At 33.2% G+C, this 23,755-nt stretch overlaps 1 protein-coding gene across 1 annotated transcript; it reads right to left on the bottom strand.

Moving 5' to 3' along the window:
• Nucleotides 1-13,538: 13,538 nt before the first annotated feature.
• On the bottom strand, nucleotides 13,539-23,153 carry LOC138317661 (probable cytochrome P450 CYP44). The gene is made up of 9 exons (XM_069259473.1): nucleotides 22,861-23,153; nucleotides 20,795-21,032; nucleotides 19,761-19,951; nucleotides 18,756-18,951; nucleotides 17,889-18,063; nucleotides 17,242-17,402; nucleotides 16,713-16,791; nucleotides 15,844-16,006; nucleotides 13,539-13,864 (listed from the first exon to the last, which is right to left on the bottom strand). The coding sequence occupies exons 1-9, from the start codon at nucleotides 23,093-23,095 to the stop codon at nucleotides 13,710-13,712; spliced, it is 1,593 nt and encodes a 530-aa protein (XP_069115574.1). The 5' UTR covers nucleotides 23,096-23,153; the 3' UTR covers nucleotides 13,539-13,709.
• Nucleotides 23,154-23,755: the final 602 nt, after the last annotated feature.

Genomic DNA, 23,755 nt, shown 5'->3' with positions numbered 1-23,755 from the left:
TATGTGATTCTGTGGTCTATAATGTGTTGTAGTTGTGCTGATAAACATCCGTGAAAGTTAACTATTTATCACGTATCTGAGGTTCAATATTATCCTTATTGGCGACCGGAGGATGGGGTGTAATGCTTGACATCAAAACACTGTCAAGTTAAAGTTATTTTTACTGGCCGGTTCAGGATACAGCGTACATTTGCATTTTATGTTAGTGGTGTACCGTTTGAAATCAAAATGATATCAAATTAACATTTCTTTTGGCGGATTGTCTCAGCATTCATATTTCTTTTGGCGGATTGTCTCAGCATTCATTTATATTTTATGTTCGTCGTATCTAGATGGAGATCAAAATTACACCTAGCTAACATTTCGTTTACTGGATTCCTTCAGCATACATTTATATTCTATGTTCGTCGTATCCGGATTGATTCAAAATTATATATTTACATTCTGAGTGTTCCGTCACTATATGAATCAACCAACTGACGAAAACAAACATTTGCCTATGAAAACACTATGAATACAACGATTCTCGTGCATCGATCAGCTGATTTCAAACAATGCGCCAGTTTCATATCAATAAAAAATAGTCCCCCGCAATATTTTAATGTATAATATATAATGTGTTATTTCTTGATATATAATTAACTAAGGTTTACTGTAATAAGTCAATCAAATCTTATTTTAACTAAATTTCTTTTTTTTTCGTTTGTCATTTGCAAAAAAAAAGTCGACCGGAAGGCGGAAGCTTGAAAACGCGACGTTGTGGAACGACGTTGTCATCCAGCTGTTCCATTAATCTCGTTTCTCGTATTATTGTGTATGTGTGTGATAATATTAAATATAATATAAAAACCTTTCCATAATTTTTATTTTCATAAATTATTCTAATGTAAATATATGGATTGAATGTATTTTTCAATATTTTAATGTATAATAGAAGCTATCTACATATCTTCCGAGGAGCGCTAACGCGCTCCACGGGATACGTGTATATAGCTTCTGCTATTCATAGCCGCTATGAAAATTAGAAAAATACATTCAATCCCTATATAAAAACATTTCTTTTACCGGGTTCCCTTAGCATATATTTATAGAGAGCGCAGCGAACTCTTGTGATAGAGGTGTCTCGGTAACGTTATTCTATGTAATTCATCCATATATGTAGAGTTGGAAAACTTTATCGTAAACCGGAAACCGAAAATCAACACAAGATCCAGCATCGCGCAAGACAGTATCCAAAGTCACACACTCGCGTGATTACAAAATCACACTCTCGCGTATAAGAAACGCGCTTGGAAAAAATCAAAATAAAAACATTAGTGAATGATAAACCTTCCAATTTATTCTTACCTGAATCTAACAATTACATTTTGTCCTGAACCTGAAAAGCCGTTTTACATGAGCAGTTGTTTCGGAATATTCCGCCTGGCAACGGAGAATGACGTAGATATATAATTTGTAGCTGTAGTCACGTATTTTTGCAGAAAGTGAAAGTAGAAGTATCCCGTGTTCAATATTGTTTTTCTTGTTATAAACTAAATGCCAGTAATTCAGCAAAGCTATGATTATAATGATTAATGTCAACATCGATAAGACTGATGGGTCAGGGAAAAGTATTCTTTCGCCGTTGGAAATCCTTTATTTGCCTGGCATATTTCTTTTTAGTAACACAGTTTGAAAAACAAACAGAAGAATGGATTATCTGCTGCGCTCTCAGATAGGCTTTGTCTATAATTATATTACATTTTCTGTTCGTCGTATTAGAATTTAGATCAAAATAATATCAAGCTAACATTTCTTTTGGCGGGTTCCCTTAGCATACATTTATAGGGAGCCCAGTGAATGGGCCGAAGGCCCGTTCGCGAAGCGAACTCTTGTGATAGAGGTGTCTCGGTAACGTTATTCTATGAAAATCATCCTATATATGTAGAGGTGGAAAACTTTCTCGTAACCCAGAAACCAGAAGTCAAAACAAGATCCAGCATTGCGTAAGACAGTATCCAAAGTCACACTCTCGCGTGTTTACAAACAAGTTATACAAAATTTCAAATTTGCGAATTTAAACTCAACAAAAGGAGCGGAACATTAATATCAATAAAAAATGTGTTTTCAGCACTCATATCGAGATTAGTCAGGCATAGAACTCAATACCAGATAATACGAATTTCCTGTAACAGTTCCGATTGGAAAATATAACGATGTGAGTAAATAAACAATTAATTTCTTTATTTTGATTACCATTTCTAAATTTGATGATTTGATCCCGAACATTCCAGTGACGTGTCACTTTTTAGTCGTATATGATCCCGGGTTATTCGACCTTACAAGCTTGTGTTTTGAAGGAATAAACATTCATTTGTGGTATCATTGTGGCAATCTGCATTCATATACAAAAGAACATAGTTTAAAATAATTGTGTAAGTTTATCTTGAAATATTATAGTATTGAAACGTCACTTTTACAAAAAGAAACAGTACTGTGTCGCGACCAGTTATCGTGATTTTTTCTTGGGTTTTTATTTATTAAAAAAGTAACGATCTTTGAAGACTTAAAATCCACATGAACTATCTTTAACCCAAGAAGTTTCAGAAATAGCATTCATTGTTTTTATATTTGAATTGTGTCATACGAAATATTGGCAGACAATTAATGCATGCATCCAATTGGACCTGTTCCCGACATCGACTGTACCAGTTATCGTGATATTTCAACTTAGTAGAATTTTACGGTGCATACGCAGTAAGCTCGATCGAAAGATATAAACTAAAACAAATAGTGTTGTACAATTTCTCACACCATATAACTTCCATGGTAACGTTATGAAATAACAGGTGTTGTTTCATCTCGTCGAAATCCAACCAATCACCCTAAGGGGTGTCTTTACCGACATTCGAGCATTTCGACAAAAAGCGGATCACGGATTGAACTTGATATCAATAAACCAACAAACAAAAAAAGGTTACGGTATAACAATGAACAACAAAACACTTTCTGATTAGTGATTAATGTGTTATTATCATTTTTTTCACTTTTCTTCATGTTGAAACCATTGCTACATGAAAATAACATTTATAAAAGTGTTTTTTTATTAGAAAATACTAAATCATACATTATCAAATAGTTGCTAAGATAGATGATTAAAATAACAGTGTTATCTTCTTATTATAAAAAAATGTGCAGATCTTCTGATTACACAGCCGGGGTTCCATTCTCACCATCGGCGGCATTATTTATTTATTTATTTTTTTAATATATCATGCAAATATGCATATTCAAACTATTTACAAAACCTGGTGAGGGTAACATGAACATTTAGCTACTACTACAAAATATATAATTCTATTTAGGATTTACATCGGATACACAGTCAGTATCTTACAGTACAAGTTAAATTTTGGTGTCGACACGGAAAGACGAGATGACTAGGCAAAACCTCGTCATCTTCGCATATCGCACAAACGATACCAATGAGATGGCGTGTATTGATATATGTTGCCTGTTGCCCAATTCCGATTGTCTTTAACTTCAGACAATAAAATATTATGAAATGAAAACGAAAACGTATATTCATATTAATGAAATGAAAAAAATAAATAAAAAAATGTCTAACGTTGAAAATATGGGTTTGTATATTCATTATTTACATAAACCAGTCTGGACATTAAAACAAATCAATTAATTCATCTAGACAAATAATAATTTTCTAATTCCATACACCGCCTGAAAGGAGACGCCATAGGCCTATCGCTTCCCACGATGCACTCGATCGTGGTCTTATATTATGTAACTTTTCATCGAATATTTGATCCAGCTATATCTGTCTACAACAGTTTTATTTAGAACTATGAATATGTGGAAGGAACGTGTTTAAAAGATAAAAACAACGCATCTCAACTGCTCTTCTTGGACCGTAAAATGTAATATTGGTCACCTCAGCCCAAGCACAGGGGCACGCAAGTTATTCATTATGTAAAATAGTTGTTATTCACACTACGTCCATATAATCGAAAGATGAATTATATATCAAGTGAATATCGCTTAACTTGTAATACTGAAAATTATATTTTTAAAAAAGGAATAGGTTTTATTATTTTAACGTCCTATTAACAGTAAGGATCACGAAAGGACGTGCCAGGTTTGAAGGTGGAGGAAAGCCGGAGTACCCGAAGAAAAACTACCGACAAGCGGTCATTACCTGGCAACTGTCCAACATGGGATTCGAACTCGCGACCCAGAGGTGGAAGGTCTGTGGTATATCTGTCGAGACATTTTAACCACTCGGTCATTGCGGCCCGCGAATCATAGTAATAAGTAAATGGCGTTTGATTCAATCTACACTGAGAACTTTTAAGGATGATACGTATAGATCTAGTTCTACATGCCAGCATCAAAAGGCATTACACACCAAAAATTATTGAACGATACTTTCTATTTTACATAAATTACATTTGTTGCATTTTTTTCGTTTCTTGTCTTGTCTTTGTAGCCATGATAACAGTGATACATTGTCCAAATTTTACTATTAATCGAAACTACAATAAAATATTTGACACTATGACTAGTGGTTTGTTGGGTAAATATTTTTTTTTCATCGTATTTATTTTTCTGTTAAGGACCCTTTTGATTTTCAAAAACCTACCAACCAGCAAGGCGGAAAAAACATATAAGAAAATAAACATAACCTTCATTCTTACATTACTACAATTGTAACCCTTTTAGGCATTCAAGTCAATTTAGTTTTTAATATATCATTTTCTCATAAAAAATGTATTATAATATTGCTCAGATGTCGAGAAGACTGTGTTCTATATTTGTATATTTTATTTTATATATATAATTATTTGTAATTTTATTTGTATTAATTTTATATATTTTAGATATTTTATATACAGTAGGAAGCATTCCTTTCCCTGTTGCACATGTCTCCTATTACTCCTTCCGCTCAAAAAAATATTTGTTTTTAGCTAATTATATTCTACCGGACGTAAAACAGACAAAAACACAACCATGGCCTTATTCCATAAAGCATGTGATAATTATGTGCAATTGTGTACTATCCTCGACAGCTGGGGCGCCTCTTCTCGCACGATGGTCATGGGGTATTGAAGGTATTAACAAACCACAAAGGATTAATAATCAACCCAAGGGAGTGTTCGCGAACTTCATAACGCAAAGAAAACGTTTGCTGGAGTGTTCATAATATAAATATACTCATTATTTAACGTGAAGGAACGCTAAAAGGAACAGCTGTGTTTCTTAACCTTTTTCTGAGTCCTGAATGAAAGCTTGCAATATAAACAACATCTTGCATTTCCATACCGAAGATATTGTGCAATGGCTCTCCTCGACCCAGCCGCTTCAAAGTATATAAGAAGTATAGAAACGCGTAATTAAGTTTTCGTTCCGCATGCCTGCGTCTACGTTACAGCTGTGGTGACTGTTAATATACGCAGTAAGACATCTCGACATCCTATTGAAGTAGGATTAAAACTTATTTGGTTGTACATTAGGGTCTATCTTCGGTAACAGAGAAGCCGATCGTCCTTTTGTTCATATATATATTCCATAATATCCCTGGAATGTTGACATTATGTGTTGGGTCAACATCTGGGAAAATATTTCTTCTTAGTCAGCAGTTTGTCATTTTTAGTATTTTGACATAAGGGGAAAGGGCCAAAAATTAGCACCTAGTTATTATGTTTTAAACCCGTTAACTAATTTTGGATACCATTCGCCCAATGTAAAAATATGGCGTATTAAAACGTTGATAGAACTTGAGTATATTTAAAGAGGCATCTCATATATTGGCCCGTAAAGGCCATTATTTTCGAAATCGAAACCTAAATGTCAAAATATGGAGTTTATGGACACTTAATGTAATATCTAACATATTTATCATATTTGTGAAAATAGTTTCATTTTAATTGCATTAGCTAATCCATTATTTGACCTCAAAAATGTATCATTCTGTGATTATCAAATTTTTGTAAAGGTTTTGCCGAGTTGAAATTTATTTTATACATGTATAAAGCATTAGAAGGCTGGTTTTATTCAATATTATGAAATACAACGTAAACCTTTATACAAAAAAGTGACCCTCTAGTGCGCGCGTACCGAAGAAAATGTTTTAAGTGTAGTTTTATGGAATATCTTAACTTAATATCAGCGAGACTGCGTATGAATCAGTAATATTGTTTAGCATTAGGTCAGTATAACAGAGGTGGTTGTGTCATCGCATACTTAGTATTTGATTTAAACATATTTTATTGTGTAATTTTAATATACAATGGGATTGGGCACAAGTTTTCCAACTTATATGAAGCCCTCTCCCTACAGAATTATAATCAATTTTATAACAAAGAATACAAAAATGGCAAAATATACATATTTACATATTTACAAGATTTTAGAGAGAGAGAGAGAGAGAGAGAGAGAGAGAGAGAGAGAGAGAGAGAGAGAGAGGAGAGAGGGGAGAGAGAGAGAGGGAGAGAGAGAGAGAGAAAGAGAGAGAGAGAGAGGGAGAGAGAGTTATACTTAGTACTGTAGTAATAAGAAGGTTTAAAGTTCGATTCGCCATCATTTCTCTTTCTTATCTTTAATTTGACAATCAATAGAAATATTTTATTTTGTTATGCTAAACTGAGATATTTTATGAGCGAGAATAAGTTACTTATATGAAATCATGTAGATGGACGCGGTAAATAACGTCATAATGAAAAATACATAGGTCTCATTTCAATCGAATTACAGATGTTCCACTGCCGACAAAGCAAAGCGATATGCTCATCATTTGAAAAATAATTTGTATTACTAAGGTATTCATTTTCCTTTTTTTGTGGCACGCAATAAATACTGCATTCCGTACTCTGTATTTGCATAAAATAGAGTTGCCTTCCCTCGCGGAAAGGAATTGACGTGATGTGTTTGCTAGCGTGACGTCATACTTTTCGGAGAAAGAGACGTGACTTGTGCTCATAAAATAATGACGTAACAATAGATACCTACCCGCAAGGGAGCTAACTCCGTAACATGCAAAGACGGAGTAGGACATAATGTCACAGACTTTTTCGAAACATAATTAAAGATGCTCCATCGCCACCAGAGCATAAACGATACCCATCATTTGAACAATAACTGATGTATGATCGTGTTCATGTGTAAAATTAACACAAAAATGCGTATGAAATAATTTATGTTGCTTTTGGTGTATACACAATCAGTACTTAATTCCATATACTTATATTCAAAAGTTATAGCCATTCTTCAAAATATAAGAACTACGTATGGTTACATGGACTATTCATAGTAGTATGACTAAGAAATTTGTGTAACATTTGTAGAGAGAAGCTGTGGTTAGGACCATCATTGAAGATGGAGTCAAACATGTTTAATGTTTGTTTTAGTATAAAAGGGGGAGAAGAGATGTAGAAAAATGTCGCCTGTCACGACCTAGGTTGCGCACAGCTCATGCTCGCGCTAAAAATACACTAGAAATAAAATGTCACGTGCCTTTTTATTGACTTTTCATTGTTCACATCATAAGCTGCAAACGCAGCAGTATTGTATTACTTAGATATTAGTAATATATATAATTAATATCGAAGCATGCGGAAAGTAAGCGGAAATCAAAATATGTATCACTCACAATGACTCTTTCCCTACTAGGGTTGACGTGACACAATGGTTTCAATTGATAATGTGACAGATATGGGAAAGATGTATTATTTATACATGTATCCCGACATATTTACGATTTTTTTTAAAATTCACTTTAGATTCTATTGACTAAATATCACTTATATAATTTAAAAGTTTGGATTGGTTTTATTAGTTTAACGTCCTATGAACAGTCAGGGTCATTTGAGGACGTGTCAGGTTTGTTGGTGGAGAAAAGCCAGAGTACCCGAACAAAAACCGCCGGACAGTGGTCAGTACCTGGCAACTGCCCCGCATGGGATTCGAACTCGCGACCCAGAGGTGGAGGACTAATTCAAAAGTGATAGTGATATATATATATATATATGTGTGTGTGTGTGGTATGACAAAACAAAGGATTTCTGTTCCTAGTTAACATACAAATAACAAAAACCTCGAGTGGTAGATTGAACACTTAACTTCCTCAACCTTTGCGACGACATTTTTTATCTTAAATATTATTGTTATGTCCCAGGCATTGGGCCCATAGGTCATTATGACGGCTGAACCACCTAAACTACACAGATCTGATACTGGTAATACTTTAATTTATAGACAGTCTAGCTGATACCGTATAACTGGCTATTTTCGCGGTTTCGTGAGACATTGCTAGGATAGCAAAAAATTGAGAAATTGTTGAATGATATCTACCAATAAATCGCCAACAAATGATTTTCTCGTTTTAGATCAAATTGCTATAATTTTGGTGCGCGAAAATATCAGCTATACGGTATATAATTAAAACATTTTATCAACTACGTTTTTTCTCATTTTTTTTTTAGTGTCAGCACATTAAAGGGCCACTTTTTCGAAATATGATTACAGTTGTATTTGAGTATGTCGAATAAAACAAACCGTGGTAGAAATTGGTTCTTGATGCGCTCTAATGTTAATTTGGAAAAATACCTACCACAAGTCGCCAATTGAAGCAGTAATTTAATTATCTACAATAAAATATACTTTTTAACAAATAAGATCATTTAAATACCATTTGTAGAGCATATGTTTCAAGAAACGTCATACATTTGATATTTATTTTTGGATTATCAAAACTGTCACCTTTAGGTCGAATAGGCCGATATGCGCTAACTAAACCTCCTTGATTTATTTTAAAAACAACAACTTTATAAAAGTATGTTAGGTGAGGTGGGTAATTTTTATTTCATAGGAAAGACGAAAGAAAAGCAAATAATTTAGCGGGTTTTTTATGATTTATATATTTTCCTCTGAATTATTTACAATGCAAAGCAAACACATTGTCCTTGCCTCCGAAATGATGTTATAATTCCATAACGTACAGAAATGATGTTATAATTCCATAACGTACAGAAATGATGTTATAATTCCATAACGTACAGAAATGATTTTATAATTCCATAACGTACAGAAATGATGTTATAATTCCATAACGTACAGAAATGATGTTATAATTCCATAACGTACAGAAATGATGTTATAATTCCATAACGTACAGAAATGGTGTTATAATTCCATAACGTACAGAAATGATGTTATAATTCCATATCGTACAGAAATGATGTTATAATTCCATAAAGTACAGAAATGATGTTATAATTCCATAACGTACAGAAATGATGTTATAATTCCATAACGTACAGAAATGATGTTATAATTCCATAACGTACAGAAATGATGTTATAATTCCATAACGTACAGAAATGATGTTATAATTCCATAACGTACAGAAATGACATCGCCTTTTGTGTCGTCGCCTCAGAAGCAACGGCATGATGATGTTATCGACGAAATATTCGATAAAGAAAAAATGAAGCTTTCTGCGAAGGATATACATATCTCATACTCAGAATTATTCCAAACACACATGTCTATATCATCGGCTACACATGGTATAGCATACCTTGTTTTTTATTTCTTGTCAAAATAAATACCCTTACCTGATTCAACATACTTTTATCAAGATTGATTCCTTAAAGATTCAAATCGCTAACCAAATCGTTCACAAACCACTTTCTGATATGGCCTTTTCACAAAAATTGTGGAAAATGGTTGACGATAAGAGAAAGATTTACCTCCCTTTAAACGATCACGTCGCTGCAGTGTACGAGGAAGAGCTAGGGAACATTGTTAAACTTGATGACGTGAGGATTCAGCGGCTGGTTAGGATAATTACCACCAAGTAACAATCATTTTACTTGCTATGGTGGCTGATATCGGCCATGTCGCATTGTGGGTCGCCAACACGATAGTACGACATGGCTGATAGCAGCCACGATAAATTGGGGCTTAATCAAACTTGAGATATTCGTTTTACTAGAATAGCAAGTTATATCAATAGGCATTTCCTCAGTGTGGTTGCGAATTTTCGTTTAATAAGTAATTGAAGTATAATTTATAAATAGCAACAATCAGAGTTACCGGAATCATCTTCGGGGGAAAATACAATAAAAGGAAACAAAAAATTCACGTTGTAAGTAACAACATGTATTAAACTTATGTTATTCATGTTTGAAACTTAATCCATTGTTTTCTATTAAAATAACCATTAAACTTAGATAAAATGCAAATTGGTATGTTTTACAAATTATGATCTTTAGTAAAAAGTATATATATATGATTATCATTGTGTTAACTTGATAGTTTGCTTTCTTTATCAAACACAGATGCACAGTGTACCAACGATTAACCTTCCTGTGTGTTTGCACTGATGCATAAGTAGATGGTTAAGGTGTATCAACACACTTACATCTACATATGTATATTTCCTCCCGAAAACCAATTGTTGGTTAATGGTATAGGTCTTCACTATTGTAGATTACTTCCCACAGGATACGCCTTTCAGCGATTGTATATATGGAAACTCCATTGGTTGTGGCATGATCATTTTGTGGCAAGGATAACGGATGACTGACAGAAAAGAATAGAATCGGAAATCAAAATAAAAGACAGTGAATGTGAAAATTAAATACCAATACAGAGAAGCGATCACAAAACTCTTTATGTCAGTAATTCAGTGAGTGTGTTGAACGGCTAATGCACCGTAGCCATATAAAGTCATGTTCAGCAGACCATTCATTGACAATTTTCGAAGGCCATTTTTCAACAGACTTTCCATTATAAACAGACCCCAGAAGCTATCAACTTTTAATGGCACTAACCAGTTTCGGCAGCATTATTCGGGGTCCACATTCAAAGTTAAAAATGACTTTGGATCAATGTCCAAAGGAGGTACATTATTAATAATGATAATAATGGATTTTACTCAAAGACTCTTTTCACATGTAGTCAAACATATAAAATGTGCAGTATTTACACCATATTTAATCAACACACAGTAACAATAAAAATGAAATAAAAACATCACTCAATAAGTTAATCTTATCACATAATTCGCCTGATATCCAGTGATTCGCCCGTGTACTATTTTTGCGTATGTCACTAGTGTGATATGAATTGAAACGATTTTCATTGGCTGAAAATTCATTGTGACGTCAGACAGAAATGATATGATGTCAGAAAAAAATATGTGACGTCAGGATTTCGAGGACGGCGGGAGAAAATGGCGGAATTAGCTGGACTTTCGCAATGCATATATCCTACATTTATGTGTATATATCATAGATTAAATTATCATATCACAAAATAAAATCATAGTTTCACAGTCTAGATAAATACAGAAAGTTGCCACAAGTGTACACATAAAAGCCACGCAGACATAAACTCTCATTTTGCAAGTAGTGATAATGAAATAGTAGACACAAATATGAGTCTTGTATACGTATATACCAATATGGCAAAAAATAAAATTTTACAGATTATACGCTATATAGCATACATTCAAACAGCAAGCAGATGTTATATGATTACATGAAATGCTAAAATAAGGATTTAAAAATTAACACATAATAAGATACGGAATACGGAATGAGGTACTGATTGCGCAAACGACAAAAGGAAAATAAATTATTTAATAAATATAGTTTTTTTTCTTTTTGTTAATTAGACTCGTTTAAAAATCAAAATTGTCTAAATAATAAATATTTTTAGTGGGAGTATCTTAGATAAATTGTTTTGATGGACTTTATATCCTGATGTTCACCCAGTTATAATGAAGCACTCTTTCCTTACTGTGTTAACATCCCCAGGAAGGCACGTCGTGCTTATTTCGATGAACGACACGCGTAATGTCAACCAATTGCTTTGAACTTGGGCGAATTTATCACCACTTTCTCTATCTATATTTCTACTTTGCTGTGCATTAAGAATCATGATCATTATTAATGATTATTAAATAGGGTTTGAACGATCAGTGTTATTACTTCGTTAATTTGGAACGCTACCCAAAATGAAACACTTTTAAAATATGTGATATATAATTTTCAGTTTACAGTTTAAACTAACAATAATTGTCTTGAACAAAAATTAAGGTTACGACTAATGACTGCGATGAACTTAATATGTCATTTTCTTTTCAGTTGCTTATAATTTGTATTTAAAAATGAAAATAATGAAATGTTGAAAAACTCCGTCGAGCGACAACCCGAAAAACACCATATTCTAAAATAAGAAAAAAAATGCTGAATAGATTGTTTTTGAAAGACATGTGACTTGAATAAAATAAAATATGTTGGAACTTTCTTTAAATGAATTCAAACATTTTTTATCAAAGGTGTTCCATTTTGGGTACTCAAACCTGCTGAAAGACAGGACTGGACCGGACATGCTTCAAAAAGTGTTTCAGCTTTGGTCGCGTCACGTTATGGACGTATTGGAAGCATACTTACCGAATGAACCGTTACCTAGCGCTACGTGTACAATATGAGTGCATGTAATTGTGTGGTGTTTTCTTTTCACCTTTAACGGATTACAACACTATTGAATTCATATATTTACATGATATTTCTGCATTAGCATGTTCGGTCATCGTCGAATTTAAAACGGAGATGGTTGCAAAGTTAGATGGATAAGGTACTTAATATGATCAAATATATAGTTCCGCATGATTGCTGTCCTTTGATGTTTTAAGCTTTGTTGCTTTCAAATTTGATTCATATATCTATAATGTCTATTTCCAAAAAAACCGTATATAACAAAGACGGAATGACTAAGTATCACTTTCAGAGTTGTAATGTGATCCGAATAAAGCTTTTCACTACACATGATTTCATCTGAGAAAAAAATATTGTAAAATGTCATGACCAGTTGTGTGATAACATCACTTCAAAAAAACCATTTGACATGTGTAAAAGACAACTTGATTACAAAGATCATTTTTCGTCGTGCCATGGATTTATAGACAAGTTAAACTGTACAAGTAAACGCTCCAACGTTGATGACTACATTTGAAAATACAAATAATAAATACATGTAGGTCTTTGCACATCATAGAGGTGCCTCTTACGGGTATATATCCATTGCGACGTCGCAAACATATGACGTCACAATCAGAACCTTCCCGCAAGGGCAGATAACTATGTAATACGCAAATACAGAATTTGCAAGCGGTATGGATCCAATTTCCGTTATTTCGAATTTAACCTTACTACCTTGTTGGGTCATCATTACTAGTGACTTAACCACTATTCGTCTACCTTGTCGTTGTCATACCCAGCTTCTTCATCTTCTGACAAACATTTAATGCCCACACTTTTAGTTAATTCTTCCGTTTTCTCAATATACATACAAGTCAACCTCCATCTTCCATACATGATTTCTGTCCAGAATGAAAGAGTTATTTTATACTGGTTTTTGGTTGACTAACCAAATAGCAGAATCATCCTTTAGTTATTTCATTGTATTGCTTCCTTCTCCGTTAAAAATATTATATTGCAATAACGTCATCCAATTTCAAAATTAATTATAGCAAATTCTCTTGTATTATTTTATTTTGTTAAATTAGTTTATCTACATGTAGAAATTACTTTTAAACACTTTCAGACATAAACAACAATTATAAACTTATTGCAATATGAGTACATAAAGTACTACCACCTCTAAACATTTTGATGAAACAGATTATACCAGTTAAGAGGTTCCCGTCACTCTCGTTTCTCAAATGTGAACGTCACTGGTCGGTCTAGCGTTTGGATGATTTGGAACTTTAACCCCAAACCTTCTGTTGGAGTGTTCACTCTGTACTTCTTTAGCAACTTCGCCATCATCACGTACATGTCTTGTTCAGCTATGCGTCTGCCTATAAGAAAAGAAAAAAAACCTAACTACTCTATGTTTTGTATGGACCCGACATTAGGTATCTGGTGTATTTTATTGGGTTAATAGGTATGCATATGGTATTGGTTAAATATTAAGACTTTAAGTCATAGTCTAGCATTAACGTGAGGAACGCTACACGAATTTCAACATTTACGTCATAATGTCACATGGCTAAAAAGATATCGATTTAGATATTGTTTGGACTGTGTTATATGTGACTAAAATAACAATAACGAGTTGTAAAGAAATACACTGTATAAAAAAAAAAAAAAACGAATAAGGCGTCCCCAATTTTGATTACCTCCCTTTGATCAGTGATATAGATCAAAATGTAATGTAAAAATTATCATTATGTATACACAATTGAAAATATTAAAATCTATGTCTATATACACGTATATCCCGCTATTTCATTTGTGGATGTATGTTATATGCAAACATCATTAAATCGACAAGATAGCCATCACAAGTTTGAAAGCATTTTTCTTCGTCGATTAAATATCGCCATCATCACCTGTTCTAACTTCGTAGTTCGCAACTTGTTATTTTTTCTTAGACTCGTTTAAAAATGGGATATCATTCTCCTCCATTGATTCTGTTTTATTTTCGAAATCATGTATCTATCATAATCAAATAATGAAAATAAGTGTATCACCTTCGGGATAATTTGTGAGTATCTAACCCTCAGAAAGCCTCGTGTTGTAAGTTTCTTTATTAACCTTCGGGTTGTGAATTGGTTGTCACGCCCTCAAGGAAGGTCTTATATTTGTAACGAGGTTTGAGACCTGACGTCATTAATATATTTGACACACAGTGTAGTAGACGTCATCGATTTTGAAAATTTCAACAAAGGTGTTCCTAAACAACCGGTCATTTACGGTCAGTCGATCAGTTATAGAAGAAATCATATAAAAACAAGATCTAACTGCGACGGTAGCCATCACATAAAGTTCCCCCAATTTCCACAGAGCCTTATTTTACAAGAGTGACCTCCCCTGAATGATGACGTTGTTTTACCTATAAATAAATTTAATTTCGCAAAAGAAAAAATGCCTTTGGAAAAGTATCATCATTAAAAGTTAATATATTAGGCACAGCGATGCTTATAATTGTATTAGATTTTTGTTCTCAACCATGTTCATTTTTGTTCAATTTTTGACTTATTGCATGCCGTTGTGGCCATCTTGGTTTCTGGTCTGCAAAAGTTGCCCAAAAATGACCTCAAAATAGTTTTATGTCACTAGTAACAATATGATATATAACTTAAAAATACAACAAAAATAAGATTGGACATAAAACGGACCTGCTGACCTGTGAATATAGGGAGATAACTCCTACTGATTTTAGAAAATTTAAAACAGTCATAAAATTTGTTTTTTAGTCATAATCATGGCATTTTTATCTTTACAAAATTAAATTAAATTTAAACTACATATTGAAACCGACTCAAGGCAAATCGAACAAGTAACTAAATATCTATAAGCAATTCAATTTTAAACAATGAAAGGCTGTGGTGGTCATCTTTGGATGCTGGTTGGAAAAAGTGAAAACGGTTTACACATCTGCAGGTCAGCAGAAATGACGTCACAAAATTTCATGGCGATCCGACTTATGGTTTTCGAGAAAATGGTCGGACAAAGTCGCTGCGAAAAAGAAGAACATGAAGAACAAGAAGAAGAAGAGAAGAAGAATAGGAAACGGAGCAAAAACTCCGTTTGGGGAACTTAATAAGCATGGGTCTGTCAGTTGATGAGGGATATTCCTAATAACATTTTGACTGTATATACCGTCCAGTCCTTAGAAACCAAATTTGGAGTTCCCTAAGGACCCATTCGAGTGCCCGTAATGATTTTTTTTTAAATATTTAAATGAGTTTTCCCTCTGCTCTGCACGGACAGTGTGCGTAAATACGCGGTACGTATTAATGTCACATATATACAATGACTGTTCTAATCTTACCTATGCACATCCGCGGGCCATGACTAAAAGGAATTAGAATAAAAGGATGGTGGTTCTTGTAGTGACTGCTTCCACGTATCCAACGCTCAGGCTGGTAGTCATTCGGGTTGTCGAAGTAGTCAGGAGACATTTGTTGCACGAAGGAGCAAAATTCTATCACCGTCTGTTGAACAAATCATATGCGATTCAAATGTAGAATATAATATTTCTAAGTTATCAATTAGTTTATAAATCCCTTTGTATTTGTGATTTTCGATAAACCAAAAGATGTATTATTTAAAAAGAAGATATGATATGGATAACTTTAAAAAATACACATCTTCTATTTTCTTCGTTGTTAACATAGCAAGTTTGAATAAAATATGAAATAAAACATAAGTTAAGGGGTCTTTGGAAAAAGGCAAGAAACTTTGCCATATGCGTATATTCTACACCTTGTTAAATGCTATGATGTTCATTTATTACCCTACCGGAATATGTCAATAAAATATAAATATTAATCGAAACAGATATCAGTAGGAAACATGCAACACTATCAATCTATAGATCTGTATGGATGGTGTATATTGTGTGGACCACGCTGGTACAAGCAGGAATATCCCCAACCCCCCTGACACTATAATTGTGCCACACTGCTGGCCTCGAAAGAATGTTACATTTAATTTGTTTTACTTGTAAAGATCCGCGAAAATTAATTGCAGTTAAAATCCTTTTTAATCAATTACAATTCCTTCGCAAAGATTGATTCCAGAAACGTAGTTTATGTATTTGAAATGTGATTTGTGATACTTTAATAAGTAATATTGTTGTTGTTGTTGTTGTTGTCTAATAAGTTTCCTTTATGTTTATCTAAAAAAGAATATACTCACACCGGCTGGTATCTGGTAACCACCAAGAACGATGTCTTTATCAAGTACTCGCTTTGTGTCGAGATTCAGTGGATAAAACCTGTTGTTGACGAAGACCAAAATAAAAGAATTTAGCATTGGAACTTGACAAACTACATTTAATTACAGTCAAAAATAAGACTTTCATGTTTTTCCCGACAAATTATTCATTTTTTCAGATAATTTTAACATTACTCAGATAACACGAAAAAAAGTAGGTGTAACCGTACGAAAAAAAATTAAGTGCACTATATCATTGATTTAGGTACACATTCTCATATCAAAGCACTTTCTATAAAACTCTGTTTATTTTATCTTAGTCAAGAACAAACATAGGGAGGACCTGTTAACATTAAGGATAAATCATGGAGTTTTACGCGTTGTCATAACTACATAGGTGACAGTGTCAAAAGACATTGATGTCAACGTATGTTTAACCTACATGTAAAATCTGTCTCAAAAAATTTCATATAAAACAATATTTATTGTAGCAACAGTTTTACATATTTACCTATACGATTCTTTGAAGCATGCCTTCAAATAGGGCAGATTTTTCAGGCAACCAACTGTAATATTATCCGTAGTATTTTGCTGCAGCTCCTTGAATGCATTTTCCTGCATCTTTTGGTTCTTTGCAAGGCAATACAATGCAAATAGAAATGTAGGGACCGTCTGCAAAAAGGAACAAACAACTATACGGTAACCAAAAACTATTCACCGCAGTGTTTCTCTTACTTCTACCATGTGAAGCTAACCTACTTCAATCAAACCAATTAAACGTACAATGTATAGTGCTAAATATCCCATACGTGAATCATTTCAAATAATGTCAAACATTGTGACGTCAAATATAGAGCTGAAAAAGAAAACACAGTTGTTGACCTAATATCTGATGTATATCATTATAGTGATTCAAGAATGTGCTTGACTGACTGACTTTATCCAAACATTCGTTGGGGTAAATAAACAGCGTGTAATCGATAGCTAAAAGAAAGAAAATAAATGAAATAAATGATATTATTTTATACAATATCGAATTAGGATTCATATTTATGCTTTATTAAAACGCATATAGGCTTACAAATGTAGCTTTCATTATATGATATGTGTTTGGGGGAATTAGTTTGACGAAAGTAAAGGGAATATATATGTACGTACGGCATTGAGTCCATCAGCGAACAGAGTTAGAACCGTGATACTGAGGTCTTTAAAATTAAGATCGGTATTAGACAATAGATGGGATACAAACTGGTACTGTCCTTCTTTTAGTTCACCATCTTCTGTCAGTGTCTTAATGTGGGAAAGTGTCGAATTAACTAAATCCTGACCATTTCTGTTGACAGAAAAAATCTCATAATGCCAAACGAATATGAGGTTTGCTTTCAATCGGGTTATTTATAAGACAAAGGAATAATAAAACAAGACAAAACCATAAGAGTATCTGAATTCATAACGCCAATAAGATATAATGCAAATATCTGTCAAGTCGTTTACAAACCTGTCAACTGTAACTTAAGGCATCTTTGTGTCAAACCGTAATTTCGAGTCTCCCCTTATTAGGTATTCAGCTCGCTACACACCAGGTATGATTACAAAATGCAACATGACCAGACAGAATTTCTTATCGTCGGAATGTTGTCCTCGGTGGCCGAACCGATCCAGACCCATTACAAATACTCATACTCGGTAATCTGCTAGTTTCATTAGCTAAATTCCCATCGTTTTGGCAGTAAATATGAAAACAATTACATAGTGATCTTTAATATTTGAAATGAATTTATCTTAGAGGTGAACTTTTTTAAAGTTTGTCTTTTTTTAGATCTGCACATTTTTGGCAAGAATACATCATGAAAAAGTATAAGAATACAATGCGTCAACCTGTGTGCAAAGGGTATTTTATTATTTTTATATGTATTATGTGATGTGATTGTACGAACATTTAATATATGAACATTGAGCTATAAACGTACATTAGCCTAGTATGTTTATAAATGTGAACTTGACAGCATATGTAGCAGCATTTACCTGTAAAAGTAGTCCTCGGCTTCAAAGTGTCTTTTCGAGAGTGTAGAATATGTTGTAAATTGCCACGGAGGATTAAACATCAATTTAGTTGAAATGTCAAAGATGTCATAGTTCGCTTGAATCATTCTTTGAGTGTGTGATTCCATTCCTTCTTCCAACGCACCAAGCCTCTTTTCAAAACAAATTAGTCCGGCAGCTTTGTAACATAAAATGTCTGCATCAGACTGATATGTTATAGCAACTGACAGAGTGAAACAAAGGGAAGTAACTCTGGGTACAGATGAAGTAAAACAAAGGGAAGTAACTCTGAGCATTGTATATGTGATATTTAAGGAAGTTACTCCGATTCCTGATGCAGTGAAACAAAGGGAAGTATCTCCGAGTACTGACGGAGTGAAACGAAGGGAAGTAACTTTGAGTACTGACGGAGTGAAACGAGGGGAAGCAACTCTAATATGACAGAAAATGTCGGTATTAGTCTACAACCAACTCATACTTACACATATTAATGTTGCTTTTAAATTTGACATTTAATGTTAGTTTCTTTGATTTTCACAAGCAATTTCCTCGAATTTATACAAAGTCAATAAAACGTTTTGTTTCATTCGAACAGCAAAGATGGCGATGTGATAAGTGAATTGTTATTATATTTGTCCTCGACAAAGGCCAATAACTTAAAACTATAGAGCACAGCGAATTATTCTATGTTAATGTACATGCTTATAGAACTTTCCTGTTAATCATAACTTACTTGAACGGTAGTCTTCCTAGCAATATCTTTACAATCATATAGAGATCGAATTCTTATACATTATCTTACGGAATCTGCATTGCATTTTGTTCAGTTTTAGATTAACTTCAATATGTTACCAAAAATACCAAAATTCTAGTAGAGATTTATTTATTGTATTTCGCTGCAGAAGAGTGTTTAAAATGTTATCATTGTAACCCACATGTCAAACTACAAGTATCAAATGTTAATAGCCAAATTTTGAAGCTACTCACTCTCCATATTCCAACGCGCCATAAGGTTGTTAAAGTCAACAACATTTCCCTCCGAGTCCCTCCTTTGTTCTATTTCTACCAGAACATCATCAGCTACTTCATTCTCAAATGGAAGGTATTTAGCCACCTCCTGAGGTCGAAGCATTACGGACTGAATAGCCTTTCTCATTCTATTCCACTCTTCGCCATTTCTGTTCCAGATATAAGTATACAAGGGTAAGATATAGTTTATATTAATGTCATGGTTACAAAAACAAATCTATAAAGAAAATGATTGACCTACGACTGAAACCAATGCAGTTGTAACATGAGTTTTTTTCTTAATATCAATGTTTTATATTTTTTAAGTTAACACTTTATAAAGAAGTTTTAAGGCAAATATTGGTCAAATGTAACTGTATACTATAACAAGTAAGTTGTGTAGCAGTTGTATAGTAAACTAATATTATTTGAGAACAAGGTTATAAATTATATGATAGTGTAATTGCGAATTCACAACAACATGGTGTGGTAATACTCTATTTACCATCAATTCTAGGCATATATCATTGAACTCTGAACTCAAACTCGTTAATCTCGAAGACCCGAATTTCTTCGTTATCTCGACTAATATGTTCCGTTTTATGTAACACAATATTCGGATAACTCGACTATGGTCACGACGAATTGGATGCTACGAGTTACATGTACTGGTATAAGGTTTGTAATAATATCAATTTTCTAATTTTCCAATGATTGACATATTACCAACATTTGTATCTGAATAGCATTATAAATAATGCATTATGAGAAGATATTTAGCAGAATTAGCAGCAAGAATATTGTCATAATTTGGGACGCAATTCATTCAGCAATTTTCCTTCATTGCTTATTTTAAAAAAATGTTCATCTTGATATATGAACAGATTTAAAGAGTCACATTTTTTCCGTTTTCTTGTATTTATCTAAGTAGAGCTTAAGTTATATATTTGACCATCTTTTTTTGTATTTGTTCTAAATCCAGAAGGTAGTAACATGTTACAGTCTTTACTCACATATTACCAAGCCCTGGCGACATGTTACGTGATTCACGGTACTTTCTGGAACTTTCTAGAATTGGAATAATGTTTGGCCACATCCCTTCATGTTGATAAACAGTCTGAACATCGTCTGGATCGTACAACCGTACCGCCGTGCGAGTTCCAATAGTTTCTTTCACAACAGGCCCATATGACTTCCATCTGCATTCCAAGGCTTCTTGATATCGTGATATATCATACTTTTTAAAAGGGCCTGCAAAGAATGACTAGAATGACTATTTCAGTATTCTGTATTTGCACATTACAGAGTTATTTGCCCTTTAAAGTAGGTATTGATAGTGACGTCAAGTGTTTGCAAGCGTTAAGTTATATGTTTTATAAGTTTCGTTCATAAAATAGTGACGTCACAATGGATACCTACCCATTCGGGATTTAAATATGCAAATATGAAATACGTCAATTGTTGGTGCATGCTCTCCGTCTCTGTCCGTATATTGAAATTGTATTCGGGTGTACAAAACATTTAACAACGCTGCAGTTTAGTACATTTGGATTAAAAATAACTTTGTGAATATTATACATAACTCATAATGTATATATCACATATATTTTTCTATGCCAGATTATGCATATATAAACACGTTTTTCATTGTGATAAGTACTGTAACTATAAATGATACTGAAATTAGCATTTAAACTATTTTTGTACAGACACATTTCTCCAGGTTACTGTAATGGGTCCTTTGTCTACTATGATTTAAGAAGTAGGGTAGTGTGATATGTCAACAAGTGATGTTTTCGTTTTTCGTTAAGGTTTCGTTAGTCCTGGTGATACGAAATCTCACACTTCTTTGGTTACTAAAAAACGAGGATATAAGTTAAAGTTTGTTCCTATTTTTCATCTTGAAGACATGATATCAGATTCAGGTCAACGGAGTTCGGGCGTTCTTTTTTGTAAACGATATGACATTAAATATGTCACTCACCTGCCATGTAATTCAAAACCAACCAAACGTCCTTTACGAAGTGCTTTAACCTATTATAAGGGTTCTTTTCATCAAATATGCTAATTGTAATAAAATATGTTAATAACACTCTCAAGAAATATGTCGAAAATATTTCTATTATTAACTGTTTTATTTTGTTTCTCTTTATTTATTTTTTCTGTATCTTTTCTATTTATTGATGTTATATCCATCAAATATGCCTCACCAGTTTCGTAAAATGTCCCCATACTTTTCGTCAGCATATTATTATTACAATATCACTTAATAAACTTCTCAAATATATCAAGTGGTTATATCGAAGAGGAAAATTATTTTGACGTCATGAAATAAACACAAAGAAGTGGCGCGATGGGTTCTCGGTCGTTGAGACTACAGCGCATATTTTAGGCGCATAAATGCAATAGTACTATGCAACAGTGCATCTGGCAATAACCAAATGATTAGCAGTACTCATATATGGGTTTCATAACAATAGTCAAAATGCTTAAAGATGGTACACCGCTGACAAATGATATTTGTTTCGCTATCAGCAGGAGCAGACGAATTAGTATGTTTCTTCAGTTACAAAAGTTACTTATTTTACGCCATTACCTCCAAAGTTTAAGCTTCTCATTTTACTTCAAGATAAAAATAATTAATTGCGTTTCGAAAAATCGGTGGCAATATGTCCTATATGGAACGAATAACTGATTGCGCATACACTAAAAGCAAAACAAATTATTTATATGTATTTTTGTGTTAGACACATATATACACGATTAAACATCAGTTATTGTTCAAATAATAAATATCGTTTATTCTCTTTTGGCGGTAGAACATCTTTAATATGAGTTTGAATAGGGAGTCACATAATAAATGTATCTAACATTCAGTAATGTAAAGTAATGATAATTTTGAATTGAGAAAATCGTTCACAGCCAATCCTTATTTTCGTGAAATCAATTTCACTATATGTAATTCTATATAAAAAAAAAACTTCTATTATTACTACTATAAACATATATAAAATTGTACTTATTAAGTATATTCTTCCCAAGGCTATCCACGTGTATTAATGGAAAAAAAAACATTTACCTGTGTATTGCATGAGTGATCCGATGCCAGGAACCCCAACTGGTCCAGGAATGGCACTAAACGGCTTAGCGTTGGCATATCTCTTGTCTATGTGGCAATCAACAGATCCAACTACAGTGCTTTGGTTTCTTCTACCTTTACAAACATGGCTCTCGTGTGTTAGCAATATCGTCCTGCAAATCACAAATCGCTTTAAAAAGGTCATCGTAATGTTATTACAATTACAGTATTTCATCCAGATTAGTCTTGGGTAGATCGGGGATGTTATAAATGAATAGGTCTACCGAGGTCTATGTCCCCTGCGGATGTCATGCGTGAAATAGAAAACAGGTTCTTAATATGTATATGGTACAAAAATAACACTTGATATCGTAAATAAAAATGGTGTGATGCTTTAATAATCAAAAGTAATATTAGAATATTATAATTCAAGCATGTATTACTCCACTAAACTTAAATTCTTTTATTACTTATCGAAAGCTTCCAAGAATGAGTAAATGCTAATATGTAAAATAAGCATTTACAAACTTTTAAACATAATATTTTAATTAAGTCATAAAGAGTCTTAGTGATACATGCGTGTTTACTGGTTCATCAAACAATATTGCTTTATTTGAAAATGAATAATTTGTTCCTGTTTGATAATTCGATTCAGTTCACGGTTGAAGCACTTGCATGCTCAATACGACAAAACATTTAAATTTTGAGTCCTTTTTAAACTAGTGATTTGTGTATGCTACATATTACTTCATAGGTGTACTTGAACAAGACTTAATTGCTAAAAAGTGTCTATGCATCCGTCTTAGCCTAATATACTATTGCTGACTTGTATGAAGTGTTATGTTCTTTGTACATTTTGGCAACATATGCAAAACTTGTACAGTTTAGTCCACAT

This window comes from Argopecten irradians, chromosome 3, assembly GCF_041381155.1.
Source record: "Argopecten irradians isolate NY chromosome 3, Ai_NY, whole genome shotgun sequence".
Taxonomy (NCBI): domain Eukaryota; kingdom Metazoa; phylum Mollusca; class Bivalvia; order Pectinida; family Pectinidae; genus Argopecten; species Argopecten irradians.
The sequence above is the reverse complement of the archived record's forward strand: the minus strand, read 5'-3'. Positions and strand labels throughout refer to the sequence as shown.